This window comes from Protopterus annectens, chromosome 4.part0 (genome assembly GCF_019279795.1).
Source record: "Protopterus annectens isolate FY-2018-M chromosome 4.part0, PAN1.0, whole genome shotgun sequence".
Lineage (NCBI taxonomy): Eukaryota > Metazoa > Chordata > Ceratodontiformes > Protopteridae > Protopterus > Protopterus annectens.
The window spans coordinates 1,211,787,139-1,211,802,017 of NC_056733.1; the positions used below are offsets into that span (position 1 = coordinate 1,211,787,139).

A 14,879-nucleotide genomic window follows, 5' to 3' on the forward strand; every position below is an offset into this window, starting at 1 on the left:
TTTTCTTCTATCAAGATTCATGCTTCAGCTATTTCTGCTCATTGTTCCTTTGAGCAACACATTTTTTCTCATCCCTTGATGAAGCAGTTCCTCAGGGGAGCTGTCATTTTAAAGCCTCCCAGAAGGGCATCTACTCCTGCTTGGGATCTTAATTGTGTACTTGAGAAACTTACTCTGCCTCCTTTTGAACCAGCTGCCTCAGCAGATTTGAAGTTTCTCTCCTGGAAAACTGCCTTTCTCTTGGCTATTACTTCAGCTAGAAGAGTTTCTGAGCTGCAGGCCTTAATGGCAGTAGAGCCTTTTATCATCTTCCATGTGGATCGGGATGCTTTTCAAACGAATTCCTCCTTTATGCCTAAAGTTTTTTCTAGCCTGACTCTTAACCAGTCTATCCACCTGCCTTCCTTCTTTCCTAATCCTCAGAATAAAGGGGAAAGGTTACTGCATTCCCTGGATGTGCATAGACAGCTTAGATTTTACCTGGACAGGATTAAAACTTTTCGAAAGTCGGATCAGTTGTTGGTCAGTTTTGCTCCTGGAGCTCAGGGCAAAGCTATTTCTAAACAGACCATTTCTAAGTGGATTGCTCATTGTATTCACTTATGTTACTACAGCATGGCAAGGTTCCACCTCTGAGTATTAGGACCCATTCTACTAGGGCAGCCTCTACCTCAGCAGCTTTTTTAAGAGGTGTACCTGCTAAGGGCATTCTGGAAGCAGCTACCTGGACGTCTGCCCACACTTTCACTAAACATTACAATTTACCCTTGTTTTCTAAGTCCAGGGCTGGTTTTGCCACTGCAGTGTTGCAGGGCATTCTTACCAACCCTTAAACATTGGGTGTTCTTCCCCCCTTTTGTTTTTTTCCTGGGCTTTGGGAATCAACCCATTTTGTAAGGACTGCAACAGTGAAATACGTTGAACATAGTACAGTTGTGTACGCTTACCATAAATGTAGATGTTCGAGTGTATTCACTGTTGCAGTCCCGGCCCCCTCCATCCCCCTTTTTTCCTAGGGCACAGACTGTTTTTTTCCTTTTCCTGGTGTAATCTTTTGGGGGCTCCTGAGAGTTAAAGTAAGAAAAACTGAGGAAATGACGTTGGCTGCCTTCCTTTGTACCTGATGTTCTGACGTCATGCTTAAAACTGAAGGCAACTGACGTCATATACCAAGGACTTTGGTATTCTGGCCGACTGAGGGCTACTGGGAGCCGGATAACTCATTTTGTAAGGACTGCAACAGTGAATACACTCGAACATCTACATTTATGGTAAGTGTACACAACTGTACTTTCTCAATAGAGAAGGCAATCTCTGACCTGCAGTCCAAATTAATTAATGGCTTTTTCCCATTCTTTTACCTTTTCCTCTCTAATTATTTGCTCCCAATACCTTGGTTGCTTTGCCAGTTGTCTACAGTAAATTCTAGACACCTCTTATCTATTCCCTGTACCCTTAGATGCAGTCATCCCTAATGGCAAAATCTCTTTTCTCCATTCCCGTGTTGGCTTAGTTCATAGAATACTTTCTGCTCCTTTTATTATTGTAATATTCTGTATGGTTATTGTTATTCTCTTTAAGGATCTGCATCCAAAATCCCAGTCTCTCCTTATTTCTTGAGCTTCTCCCCATTTCATCATCTCTTTCCACTCTGAATTATAGGCTTCTTCGTATGCTATGTAGAGGAGCCTTAACTGTGTAGCTCTGAAATACACCTTCAAATCAGGTAATCCCAAACCACCTTGTTTTATTGGAAGGATAAACTTATCTCACTTGACTCTTGCATCCACCCCCATAAAGTTCTTCAACTCTTTATTAATTTCTATCCGTGACTTCTCCTCTTGTTGATAAAAATATACATGACATGTACAAAACTAAAGGGATTAAAAACATTTTCACTGCTTGTATCCTGCTCTCCATATTCATAAAACAGAGCTTTCAGTTTCTCAGTTGATTATCTTTTTAGTCTCTCCCCACATATCTTTAGCTGCCATAACAGAATTTGTTTTAATCCATACTCCTAAGTACTTCTTTTTATCATGTCCCCATAAATGTAAGCATTGCTGAACCAATTTGTGTGGGGGTACAGAGTTTACAGCTATTGCTTTAGTTTTATCTTAATTTTTCATCTAGAAAAGACTTGAAACTCTCTGATAATGTTCCACAACTCTGATATGTCATTGTATGGTTTCACCAGGTTCAAAATAATATCATCTGCAAATAAAGCCAACATTTCTTGATTACCATACGAGTCATATTCTTGAATTTCTGAGTTCCTTATTTTCTTTGCTAGTGGTTCTAAATGTAATGCAAATAACAAAGAGGAAAGATGACACTCCTGCCTGGCAACTCTGCTCAAACAGAACTTATCAGAGAGGACCCCCCACACACACACACACACACACTTTAATTTTTCGCCACCAATCCCTCATATGTCCTCCTAATCAACATTAATATTTTATCAGGGAATGCAGTTACAGTATTGTAGAGTAATAGATCTTTGAAGATTTTTTATTATTATAATAACTGTACTGAGAAAGTTATATTTTACTAATAATGTATGTCATAGTCTGAACTGTTTAGTTATGTTTTAAATTGCTACAGTTGTATTTCTTTTATGTAAACATTTTTCAGATGCGTTTCTTTTCTTCTTTCTGTCTCTGTCTTGCAGTGGACCATGTCATTCCTGAGCCTGGATGCAGCCTGATTAATTCATATGAACAATGGCGAGAGTGGGGAGATGCCGGTGTCTGCTGTGATTACTCACTGCATGTTGATATCACTCAGTGGAATGACCGTGTAAAACAGGAAGTGCAAACACTCATTAAGGAAAAAGGTATTGTTATTCAGCCTGCTTAATGTATTTCTTCCTGTATTAAAATCTGTTTGCTTCCATTTTTATTTTATTTTTTTTGCTAATTTTTACATATTGCATTGTGTGTGTATGCATATATATATATATATATATATATATATATATATATATATATATATATATATATAATTTTATTTATTTTACATTTGTTAACCGGGCTAGTCTAGCTGGATATATATATGTCCATTTTCAGTAGAGGCCCAGGGAGAAAAGCTCCTGTGATGAAAAGCAGTAATAACATAAATACAGTGACATATACATATACATATATAATCAAGATTCTACAAATAAGGGTATACATAATAAAAGTATCAGAATACATAAAGTTGAGACAAAAACTATATACAGTGATATACAGAATGATAAGTAAGGTAAGGAACATAAATCATACTTGATGCACCAAGAGGGATTAAAGCCAAAGTATCCATTGGTTCCAGTTCCTGCTTTAACTGGTAGTAAGCAGCAAATAAGCAAATAAACAAAGTAGAATTTAAGAGATTATACAAAGTAAGGGAGAAAGGATTAGATAGGGTTGCTGCAAGGGCATAACCAGTGTATTTTTAGGTGATCTTTGAGTGTTTGTTTAAAGAGCGACTAGAAAAGAAGTGAAGTAAGATCCTCAGGTAGTAGGTTCCAGTTTTTACAAGCTGTGTTAGAGAGTAGCAAATACCCTGCCAGGTTATTGGATTTACTTATGCTGACTAGTATTTTATTAGAAGATCGTAATGAATTAAGATTTTTATAGGGGATTATGAGGTTTGAAAGTTTAGGGGTGTTGTTTGGGTGATTTAGGATCGTATAGGCTATGGTAAGTTGTGAAAGTTGTAGGAGGTTTTGTAGTTCAAGCCAGCCTAGCTGCTTTAGATTCAGACAGTGATGGGTTTGGAATGGATTACCAGTGGCAAATCTGGCGATGTGATTATACGAGTTGGCCAATTTGAGAAGATTATTTTTCGACAGGTTTGTATATATGGGGGAAGCATAGAGAAGTATAGAGATAAGATGGGAGTGGGCAGTGGTAGATCTAGCATCTGGGGTAAGGAAGGGCTTAATCCTGTATAGGGACCCCATTTTTCTGTTGACTGTTTTTACAGTGTTATTAATATGGGTGTCAAAGTTGAGATTGTCAATTGTAATACCTAGGAGTTTGGTGGTAGAGTCAGGGGATATGAGGGTGCCATTGTTAGATATGACTGAGAAATCAATGGGGGAGGACTTGCGAGTAGGTGTAAAGAGGAGGAGCTTTGTTTTTTGGGGATTCAGGAGGAGGCAACATTTTAAGAACCAGGTCTCTACTGTGTTAAATACTTTCTGAGTTAGGGATTGCAGTTCTGATGCAGAGTTGGCTGAACATATGAGTGTTGAATTATCTGCATATTGTATGCAGGTGGCTTGAGGAATAGCTAGGTATAGATCATTGATAAATATTGAGAATAGAAGAGGTCCTAGAATGGAACTTTGCGGGACCGCTAGGATTACAGGTAGGTTGGAAGAAAGGTTATTCTCCCAGAGCACTGCTTGTTGCCTATTACTAAGGTAGGAAGTAAATCATTGTAAAGTTTCATTGCTAAGTGAAAGAGATTTAAGAATATTAATAAGGAGAGTATGGTTTACCATATCAAAAGCTTTTGAAAGATCAATAAAGAGTGCTGAAGAGAGAACATTGTCATTACGGTTTCTGTTAATGGAGTCAGTGAAGGACAAGAAGGCAGTAGTTGCACTGTGAAATGGTCTAAATTCATGTTGGCTGTTAGCTAGTATATTATGTTGCGTATATATATATATATATATATATATATATATATAGGGTCAATATCACTTTGTCAAATCACTTGTAAGGGAATACCTGTTCGTCAAACCTTTTTTTTAATCAGGTCTCTAATAATTGAACAGCAAATTTTTCCTAGGACAAACCAATGGTTGGCCAGGGTCAGGAACTTGCCCTTTTCCCTGCTGTAGTGCGATCTCGGAGTTGGTATGTTTAGTTAGGGGATGGGGGGTACACCCCCCACTTGGGTATGTTTTAAATTTTATGATTTTTTTCATGGTCACTTGGTTGGCCTACCGTTGGTTTTTCCTATTTAAAATTTCAATTAAAACAGCATTCAATGATTACTACTTTGATAAAAAAAAAGGTTTGACGAATACGCATTCGCTGTTTAGTGATTCGACAAAGTAATATAGACCCATATAAATCTATAGCTATCTATAGGTATGCATGTGTGTGTGTGTGTGTGTGTGTGTGTGTGTGTGTGTGTGTGTGTGTGTGTATATATATATATATATATATATATATATATATATATATATATATATATATATATATATATATATATAGGTTCATAGGTTCATAGGTTGGTACTAGGCTATCGGCCTTAGGGCCTATATAAGCATAGCCATAACAATTCCCTGGCTATTTCTTCCCACACTATTTACTTCCCTGGACCCCCTGTCTAGCAGGGTGACTGACGTGATCCCTGGGGTGAATTTCCTTTCTCCCATCCAATCATCAAGGTTCCTTTTGAAGAGGGCCAAAGAGATGCTCTGCTTGACATGTATGGGCAGTTTATTCCAGAGTCTGGGGAGTCTCTGGGTCAGGAACCTATCCCTCCAGCATGTTTTGTTTATTGTGATGACAAGGTTTAGATCCCTGGAGCGTGTGGCTCTGAAGGATTGGGATTTCTTTAAGTGTAGCATGTCCATCAGCTCTGGGTTTGACATGGCCTTGTATGTTAAGCAGAGATCGCCTCGGAGTAGACAATATGCAACAGAGTATAGGTGGAGTTTTTTAAGGCAGTCAGCATAGGGCATCTGCTTTAGGCCTGTGCTTTTTTTAGTGAGGTATTCTGCGGCCTTTCCAGTTGTTGCAGATGTCTTGAGAGGTACATACCAAATGGGGTGTTGTATTCTATAATGGGTCTAATGAGGGATGAGTACAGTGGGACAATGACTTCCTTTTTTCTGGATGAAAAGCCCTTAGTGATGAGGTGTGCCACATTGAAGGATTTCCTGACTGTTGTGGCGATGTGGTTATTGAAGGTGAGACCACTGTCCACCTGTGTCCCTAAGTCTCTTATCACACTTTCGGTGTTTAGTGTGCTGCCACCTATGTGGTAATTCACAGGTACATGTTTTTTCCCAAAGGGGGTAACTACACATTCCTTGGCATTGAGCTTGAGCCCATGGCTCTGGCACCAAGCATCTGTTTCTGTAAGGCTCTTTTGTAGAGTATCGACATCATCTGGGGATTCAGTAATGGCTCCCAGTTTGCAGTCATCTGCGAACTTTGTTAACCAGAGTCCCTTAGTGTTGGCCTGTACTTCAGAGAAGTAGATGCCAAACAAGAGTGGTCCCAGGACTGATCCCTGAGGTACTCCACTTGTTACTTGTCTGGAGCTGGATTTGGAGTCAGCTACTTTTACAGTGTGGGTTCTGTCAGTAAGCCAGGTTGCAACCCATCGAGTGATGTAGGGATTAATGCCCAGCTTAGTAAGTTTATCTATGATTCCAGAGTGGGGGAGGGTGTCAAAGGCCTTGGCGAGGTCCAGATAGGCTGTGTGGACTGCCTTACCCTTGTCCATGGCTCTGGAGACTGATTGGAAGAAGTCAGTCAGGTTCAGGAGACAAGATCGGCCCTTCACGAACCCAAACTGGGTGGGTTCCAGTGTTTTAAAGTTGCCAATGTCTTTGTTTATAAGTTCCATGATAATATGTTCCATGGTCTTGCAGATCAGGCTCGTCAGACTGATGGGGCGTTAGTTCCCGGGATCCAAGGTGGATCCCCCCTTGTGGAGTGGGATAACTGTAGCTGTGCGCCACTCAGTGGGCATGAAGCCTGAGGTGAGGGTATGATTAAATATGACACTTAGGTGAGGTGCCAGTTCATTTTGTAGTTCATGTAGTACACAGCCTGGGATGTCATCTGGTCCCATGGATGCTGTATTCTTAGCTTTGGAGAGTGTTTTTTTTACCTGTGTGGCCGTTATTACTGGAATTTGGCAATCTTCTGGTATTGAGATGGGCCATTTAGGGGGTGAGAGGGGGGTGAAGTTGGCACTGAATCGATCTGCCAGGATATTGGCAATATCCTTGGGATCAGTATATTTAATGACATTCTGTTGTAGCTCAAAGCAGATCTGAGCATTGCCATTTAGATTCTTGACATAGATATAGAATGCCTTGTGGTTGTCTTTGGAATCTTTGGCAATTTTATTTTTGTAACTACCTTTGAAGGATTTTATGAGGCATCTCAGCTTCTTACTGAGGCTGGTAAGGGAGTTTTTTGCATCCTGGGATTTTCCTCTTTTCTGCATCAGTTTCTTCCTTTTGTTGTAAAGTTTGTTTATGGCAGGGGGCCACCTGATTGGCTTCCTTTTTTTGGAGGAGAGCATCTTGGTTCTATTTGGGATGGCATGATTCATGCATCAGTGGAAGTGCTTGTACAGTGCCTTAGTGTAGGACTCAGCAGTCGAACTTATATATAGATATATATATATATATATATATATATATATATATATATATATATATATATATATATATATATATATATATATATATATATATATATACTGAGAGAGAGAGAGAAAATGTTTATATACACTGCATATTATATACTGCGGTGGTGGAGCTTTGGAAGCGTTGTCGCCTCACAGTAAGACGTTGTCCTGTTCGATTCTCAGCTAGAGCGTCTTCTGTGTGGAGACATGCATGAATGGGCGTACCTTCGTTGAAGGTTGTGCGTCATGGCCGGCAACTCGGTACATAAAAATCTACTGCCATTCATTAGCGGACCAGAGTTCCGCTGTGGCGACCCCTAACCGGGAAAAGCCGAAAGACACAACAACAACATCCTCAAAAGAAACAGCACCATAACTGTTAGAACTAAGGATTTAAACTTTGCTTGTAACTTAAATAGGACATGTTGGAGGTAAAGGTATGTATCTCAGAGAATCCCAATCTCTGGAATAGACTTCCCATCCATGTTGAACAGGGCCCTTCTCTAATTGTATTCAAATACAAGATAGGCAAGTGGATGGGAAATGTGAAATTCAGCCGTGGTATGACACCTTTGTCTCTGATGGACAGAGGTAGCTGTTAAAACATACCCTAAATAGCATACACCACTTAAAATAACATCTAGAGCACATTAACCTATGGGATGCATTTGTGTTGCATGGCTAGGGTTATAAAGGCCCCAGTTGTCATTGACCTAGTATTCACTTATGAACCTATAGTATGCAGATCATGTAAAGGACTTTGAAATGGCTGCAACTATGTACTCAGTCCATGCCCCTTTGCAAGTTAGATAATAAGTTGGAGATAGGTAGGATTGTATAAAGCATTGGACATTTTCAGCTTATTTAATGTCAAATGTGCAGTTTGCTAAGTGGGAAAAGGAAGCTCAGTCAAGTAGGTTAGTTAACGGAAGTAACAACTGGGAACTGGGTTGAATGTAAAAAAGATTTTAATGAATTGATCATGAGTTGTACAAAAAGTGTCAGACTAGGGAGCAGGATTCATTTTAAAAAGATGAATGACAAAATTGAGGTGCTGTAGATGAAACTGACTAGTGTGACTAAGAATGAACATGTGTGCTTACCCCCAAGGTCTCTTATGTGCTTATCCTCCAACTCCCTGATAATCGAATTCCTACAAAAAGCAGCCAAATGGAGAGCGTCAGTAATCCTCATCGCCCCCTGCTGGCTCAGAGATTTCCTCACCGTATTTGTCCACCCCGAGTCCTGGACAAACTTCCAGATCTTATCTGTCATGCCTCAAGTCAGCCTCACCCAAACCTGGAATTTCTCAAACTGATTGCTTGGTTACTGCAGTTCCAGTGATGGCCAGAGATCCCAGGCTGTCTAAACAAGTACTACATTTGTCTCAGAAGCCATATACTAGGAAAGTTTATGCAAGGAAAAGGAATTGTTTTTCTACCTGTGCTTCTTCCAGGGGTATGGATCCTTTCATTGCTCCAGTCCGTAATGTTTTAATTTTCCTGTCTGGGTTCTTCCAATCAGGTCTCAGTTCTCCACTGTTAAAAGTCAATTGACACCTATTTCCAGCTTTCATGTGAAGCAGAATCACAGCCCCATTGCATTCTTGAAGTTGTCTAAGACCTTTCTAAGGGGAACCTTCTTACATAGACCTTCGGTAAGAGATCCATCCTCTCCTTGGGATCTTCCTTTTTTTCCTCAGTCCTCAACAAAACCCCCTTTTGAACTGGCAGCTTCAGTAGACCTTAAGTTCTTTTCCTGGAAGACTGTCTTCCATATAGCTGTTACCTCAGCCAGGAAAGTTTCTGAGTTACAGGCCTCATCCTTCTGTGCCCCTTAACCATTTTTTTCCACAAAGACAAAATCTCATTGAGGATTAACCCTTGTTTTATTTCTAAAGTGGTGTCTGAGTCTTCCTTAAACCAGTTCATTGAGTTGCCCCTTCTTTTTCCTAACTTCAGTAACAAAGGAGAAGCTATACTTCATTGCCTTTGGTGTTCATCATTAATTAAGGTTTTATTTGTTTTATTTGAACAAAACAGTCTGAGAAATCCAATCAACTTTTTATGTATTTTTCTAAGGAAAGATTTGGTCAAGCTGTTTCTAAAATTACCTTGTCCAGATGGCTCTCCAATTGTGTATTATTTGTGTACTCCTCTAGAAGTATCTCCTTACCCTTAAGTCCTAAGGACCATTCCACCAGAGCAGTGGCTACTTCCACAGCCTACTTTGGAATCATTTCTTTGGACATCTGTGCAGCAGCCACAACGGCTTCCACTCGCACCTTTATTACTCACTAGAAGCTGGACATTCAGTCTCTATCCAAATCAGCCTTTGGTTCTACCATATTGAGGAACAGTGTTCTTCATTGATTACTGCTGCAGTAGCATTAGCTATGTGGGTCCTGCCAAATATATAACAGCCAGACAGCTTCCAAAGCTTCTTAGCAACTTCCATGTGCTCAAACGTTCAGGCAGCTCAAGTGGAGCTGACCGAAAGCTAAGTTTGGGCACCAAACCCTTTAAAGCTTTACTGCTGCTGAAGAGTATGCTCCTCTGAGGTTTTCAAGAATTAACAGTCACTTCTGCTCTTCCTTTGCTGGGCAGATAAGCTCCCTTTGGGAAAAACCTTCCTTTTTAAAAAAACTGTTTGATAACACTTTCTTGTTGACTCTGGAGAGGTGGAGATATGCTCTAGAGAGCAGAGGAATGAAGGTCAGCAGGGCTAAGACAGAATATATGTGTGTAAATGAGAGGGAGGGAAGAGGAATGGTGAGGCTGCAGGGAGTAGAGTTGGTAAAGGTGGACGAGTTTAAGTACTTGGGATCAACAGTTCAGAGTAATGGTGAGTGTGGAAGAGAGGTGAAGAGGAGAGTACAGGCAGGATGGAGTGGGTGGAGAACAGTGTCAGGAGTGATTTGTGACAGACGGGTACCAGTAAGAGTGAAAGGGAAGGTCTACAAGAGGGTAGTGAGACCAGCTATGTTATATGGGTTGGAGACAGTGGCATTGACAAAAAGGCAGGAGTCAGAGCTGGATGTGGCAGAGTTAAAGATGTTAAGATTTGCACTCGGTGTGACTAGGATGGATAGGATTAGGAATCAGTATATTAGAGGGTCAGCTCATGTTGGACAGTTTGAAGACAAAGCAAGAGAAACGAGATTGCGTTGGTTTGGACATGTGCTGAGGAGGGATGATGGGTATATTGGGAAAAAGATGCTAAGGATGGAGCTGCCAGGTAAGAGGAATAGAGGAAGGCCTAAGATAAGGTTTATGGATGTGGTGAGAGAGGACATGCAGGCGGTTGGTTTGACAGAGCAAGATGCAGAGGATAGGAAGAAATGGAAAGAGATGATCCGCTGTGGCGACCCCTAACGGGAAAAGCCTAAAGAGAATGATGAACACTTTCTTGTTCAGGAAAGTTATTTTAAAGCTAGGAGTTTGTGTTTTAATGGACTATCAGGAGATTGTGCAGTACTTTTAAACAGAAGTTTCTCTTTTTTTTCCTGTCAGTTTAAAAGTTGTTAAGGTAACTGAAACCCATTTTTCTGTGAAGCAACTGTGTTTATTTTACTTTGTGGGGCTGGCATAGTGTTTTAAAGTTCTTTTTGTGTTTGTTTGGGGGAAAAGTGACTATTAAATACTTTTTTATTTTTACTAACATTTGTTGCTTATTTTCCATGGGAAAGAGGAACCATTTTCGGCTTGACAATGGAACAAACTGTTGGTCCCATGGTTGGTCCTTCTTCCAGTCACAAAAAAAGAAAAGGTTAAGAAAACAGCCTTTTCCACCACAGCAGGGTAGCAATTTGCCTCAGCTGCAGGTGGGTGAGAATGCCGTGGTCATTTTGTTGTGCCTCAGACCACTCATCTTTTACCCTGAATCCCTCTGGTGTAGCACCTACAGTCACTGTGGACCAGAGTTAACCACGTCCTCTGTGGCTTTTTGGGTCCCCTCAGTGGGCAAGAGAGAGCCACTCTTGTCAGTCCTGGGAGAGGGAACAGGGAAGGCTTCCCAGTTTTGTTAGAATGTTGTGCCCTTCCCTATAGAAGCTGCCGCCACCACTAACAGCACTTTTGACCCTATCTTTTCAGTCAAAAAGAAGCAGAAAACTAACCAAGTATCTATTCCTCCTCAAATTTCCTTAAACAGGAGTGGTTTATTTTCTGACTTCAGGCTATTGATGCTTCTTGAAAGGTAGTTTCTGGTAAAAGAAAAAGGGATACTTCCTTTCCTAAAAAGATTGAAGGTTATGAATCTGGACAGGAGGATGAAGGGACAGATACAGGATTTTCACCTTAGATTTCTGATTCAGACTCAGAGAAAAGCTCAGTCTTTGATTCTCCCTTTGGGGGTTTCTGTCTCTCTCTCTCTCTTTCTCTATGACTATTTCTAGAATGTACCAGTGTTTTCAGTGGAAGAACACTTGTTTCTCAGCCCCTCAGAAACTACTGTGAGCTGTTACAGAAGGAATTTCTATAACCTGCACCCATTTTCCTGATAGTCAGCCAGCTGCCCCTAAAATCACAGATAGAATGTGTAAAGTTCCTCAGTCTTTTAAGTTTGTGTACACTCTTCCCAAACCTGCCCCAGCAGTTATAAGTTTAGTTAGTACTTCTATTAATAAACACTTAATTCAAATTGTATTATTTCTGGTAAAGGCAGGAAGATTATTGATAAGTATGGGGAAAAAGTGTATGCTTCTGCAGCTTTCATTTTCAGAACTTTGACTCGTCATACTCATATGTCAATGTTTGTCCTAATTATGCAAGTATGAGGAATGTGTTATCTGCAGTTTTTCATTGTGAGGACAAATCTGCTTTAAATAATTTAAGTTCTTCTGTTGTTCAAGTCACTACTCATTTTATACAGTGTGTGTAGGACTCTGTTGATACGTCTTTAAGGGCTATGGCCACTGGTACTGTTTTGAGGAGGTTTTAATGGCTGCATTCTCAGAACCTCCCAGGCGATGTTGAAATGAAATTTTAAATTCTCCTTTGGACAGAGATTTAGTTTTTGGCTGCTCTGCTGCAAAGGTGAAAGCCTTATGAATGGGGTAAGCTGATACAGGGAATCTCTATGATTTTTCAGCCCTCTTTTTCAAAATTTTCCAAGAGATTCTCTAACTCATCATTTAATTTTGGTAGGAAACAAAATAAACAGTATCAACAAAATGCAGGTAAACAGACATTTGTGAAGAAATGACAAGGTGGTTCCAAGCAGAATTATGGAACTTTCCAAAACCAAATAAGATAGAATGACAGTTTAAGGGACTTTGTTCCCTCCTACCACCCCCTTTTGTCTTCTAGAAAGTCTGAACCTCCACTTGTCTCTTTGACAAGATGATAATTTCAGACATGTGGGTTCTGAAGATATTCATCAAGGTTACAGAGGACAATGGGAGGAGATTCCTCCTTTCCAGGAGGTAATTCCTTATCCTCCAGACCAGACTCTTTTATTTCTACCTGTCTTTTACCACATGCTCTCCCAGGAAGTGATGGAACCAGTTTCCTCTTCCCAGGTGGGACACATGTTTTATTCAAGGATGTTTTTAATGACAAAGAAAGAAAATGTTTGGTGACCAGTTCTGGATCTTTCCTAAACCTGTTTCTGATTATTCCCTAATTCAAAGTTATGTCACTTCACTACCCATTACCTCTTCTTCCACATTCATGTTTGCTGGTAACACTAGATTTACAAGGTGCTTATCACATCCCTATTCATCCAGATTTCATGTGTTTCTTAAGGTTTTGTGTGCCTTTATCACATTACCAGTTATTTGCCTTACCCTTTGGGCTATCCACTTCACCAAGAATATTCAAAAATTATCTAGCTCTAGTTACAGCTCATTGCAGATTTCAGGGTATCCATATTTTTTCCATATTTAGATTACTTTCTTATCTTTGCAGAGTCTTTTTTTTTCCCTCTTGGGTGAGAGATGTCTTACACAAGCCAGGATTCCAAGAGAACATTTGAAAATCTTTTTTCACTCCTTCTCACAGGATTGTGTTTCTGGGTTGTAAACTAGACACCGTAACTCAAAGAGCTTTTCTTCCACAGGAAAAAAATTAGATCTATATCTACATGTATTTCTAGGGTTTCCACTCAGACATCAGTCACTTCAAGGGAATACCACAGGATTCTGAGTCTCATGGCTTCTATGATTCTCATGATACACCTGGCAAGGCTCTACATGAGAAAGATACAGTGTATCTGAAGTCTCTTTCATCCCAGCACCAGCACCCTTTGTCTTTTCAAATCCAGTTGGGGTTTGTCCGAAGAGAAATCAGTTGGTGGGGAATACAGATATCCCTGAATCCAGGTCTGCCCCCTCCCCCCATTCCAAAGCAGTCAGACACTACAGATGCCTAGGACTTTGCTCAGAGAGCAGTTTCAGGAGGGGTAAAAGTGCTAGGTGTGTGAGACACCAAGGACAGATGCAAGTGCATAAATATAAAAGAGATGTTTGCCCTGATCAAGGCACTCAACTCTGTGCATAATCTTTGCTCCCCAGGACCTCTTCAAGTTGTTACAGACAATACCACAGTTATTTGATATATCAGCAAGCAAGGAGGACCCAAGTTGTACCCCCTCTGCAGACTAGCCATATTAGCTTAGGATATAGCTTCAAAGCCCAGTTTCACTCTACAGACATCCTGCATTCCTTCGGAGCAAAATTGTGTGGTAGACAAGCTGAGCAGGACAATATCGGACCCTCACAAATGGTAACTAGATCAACGAGTCTTCCAAGATTTGATCCATTTGTGGGAGTTCCTCAAGTAGACCTCTGTCTCCTCTCTAAACAATCAGCTGGCAGTATTCTACTCAAGGGCTCCATGTAAGAAGGCCTGGAAGACAGATGCCTTTTCTTTTCTTTGTACAGGGATTTTCCTGTATGCTTTTCCACCCTTTCCACTGATATACAGGGAACTTCTGGAGATTCAGAAGGATTCCACAAAATCATTGTGGTTACTTGCTTCTGCCCGAGGCAGCTGTGGTTCTCCCTTCTTTTGCAAATGGTGAGGGGCAGTTAGCTCAAACTTCATCACAGATTGGTTCTCCCCTTACAAGATCAGGGGCGTTTTATACTCCCTAACACCAATCAACTTCAAATGACTGTGTGGATGATAAGATTTTAATTCCTTTTTGTCACCTCTTTACTGAGAATGTGCAGCATTTGCTAATGGAGGCAAGAAAACCTGCTACTAGAAAATCATATATTAACAAATGGAAAAGATTTTCTAGTTGATGCCAGTAACATAGCCAATACCCGTTCAGGGCTAGTTCTTTGTTTTTACAATATTTGTATGAGTTACTACTATTGTATGGCCTTTCTTGCTCCTGTATCAGGGTTCTTTTATTGGCCAGTTCAGCATGTCTGCCTACGGATCCTCCTCTTTCATTGCAGTCTCTTGTTGAAATGTTTTTGAAAAAGGTTTTGCATGAGCGTCCTTCATTTAAGCTAGTGGCCTCACCTTGGGATCTTACTTTTTTGTTAGAGACTA

General features: G+C 40.4%; 1 protein-coding gene across 2 annotated transcripts in view; it reads left to right on the forward strand.

The window, feature by feature from the left end:
• LOC122799823 (dihydropyrimidinase-related protein 3) overlaps positions 1 to 14,879 on the forward strand; it is a 1,038,656-nt gene that overhangs the window by 611,993 nt on the left and 411,784 nt on the right. For both annotated transcript variants that reach the window (XM_044069139.1, XM_044069140.1), the window contains exon 4: positions 2,672 to 2,836. In XM_044069139.1, the coding sequence (XP_043925074.1) occupies positions 2,672 to 2,836 (165 nt within the window). The remainder of the gene's footprint in view (positions 1 to 2,671; positions 2,837 to 14,879) is intronic.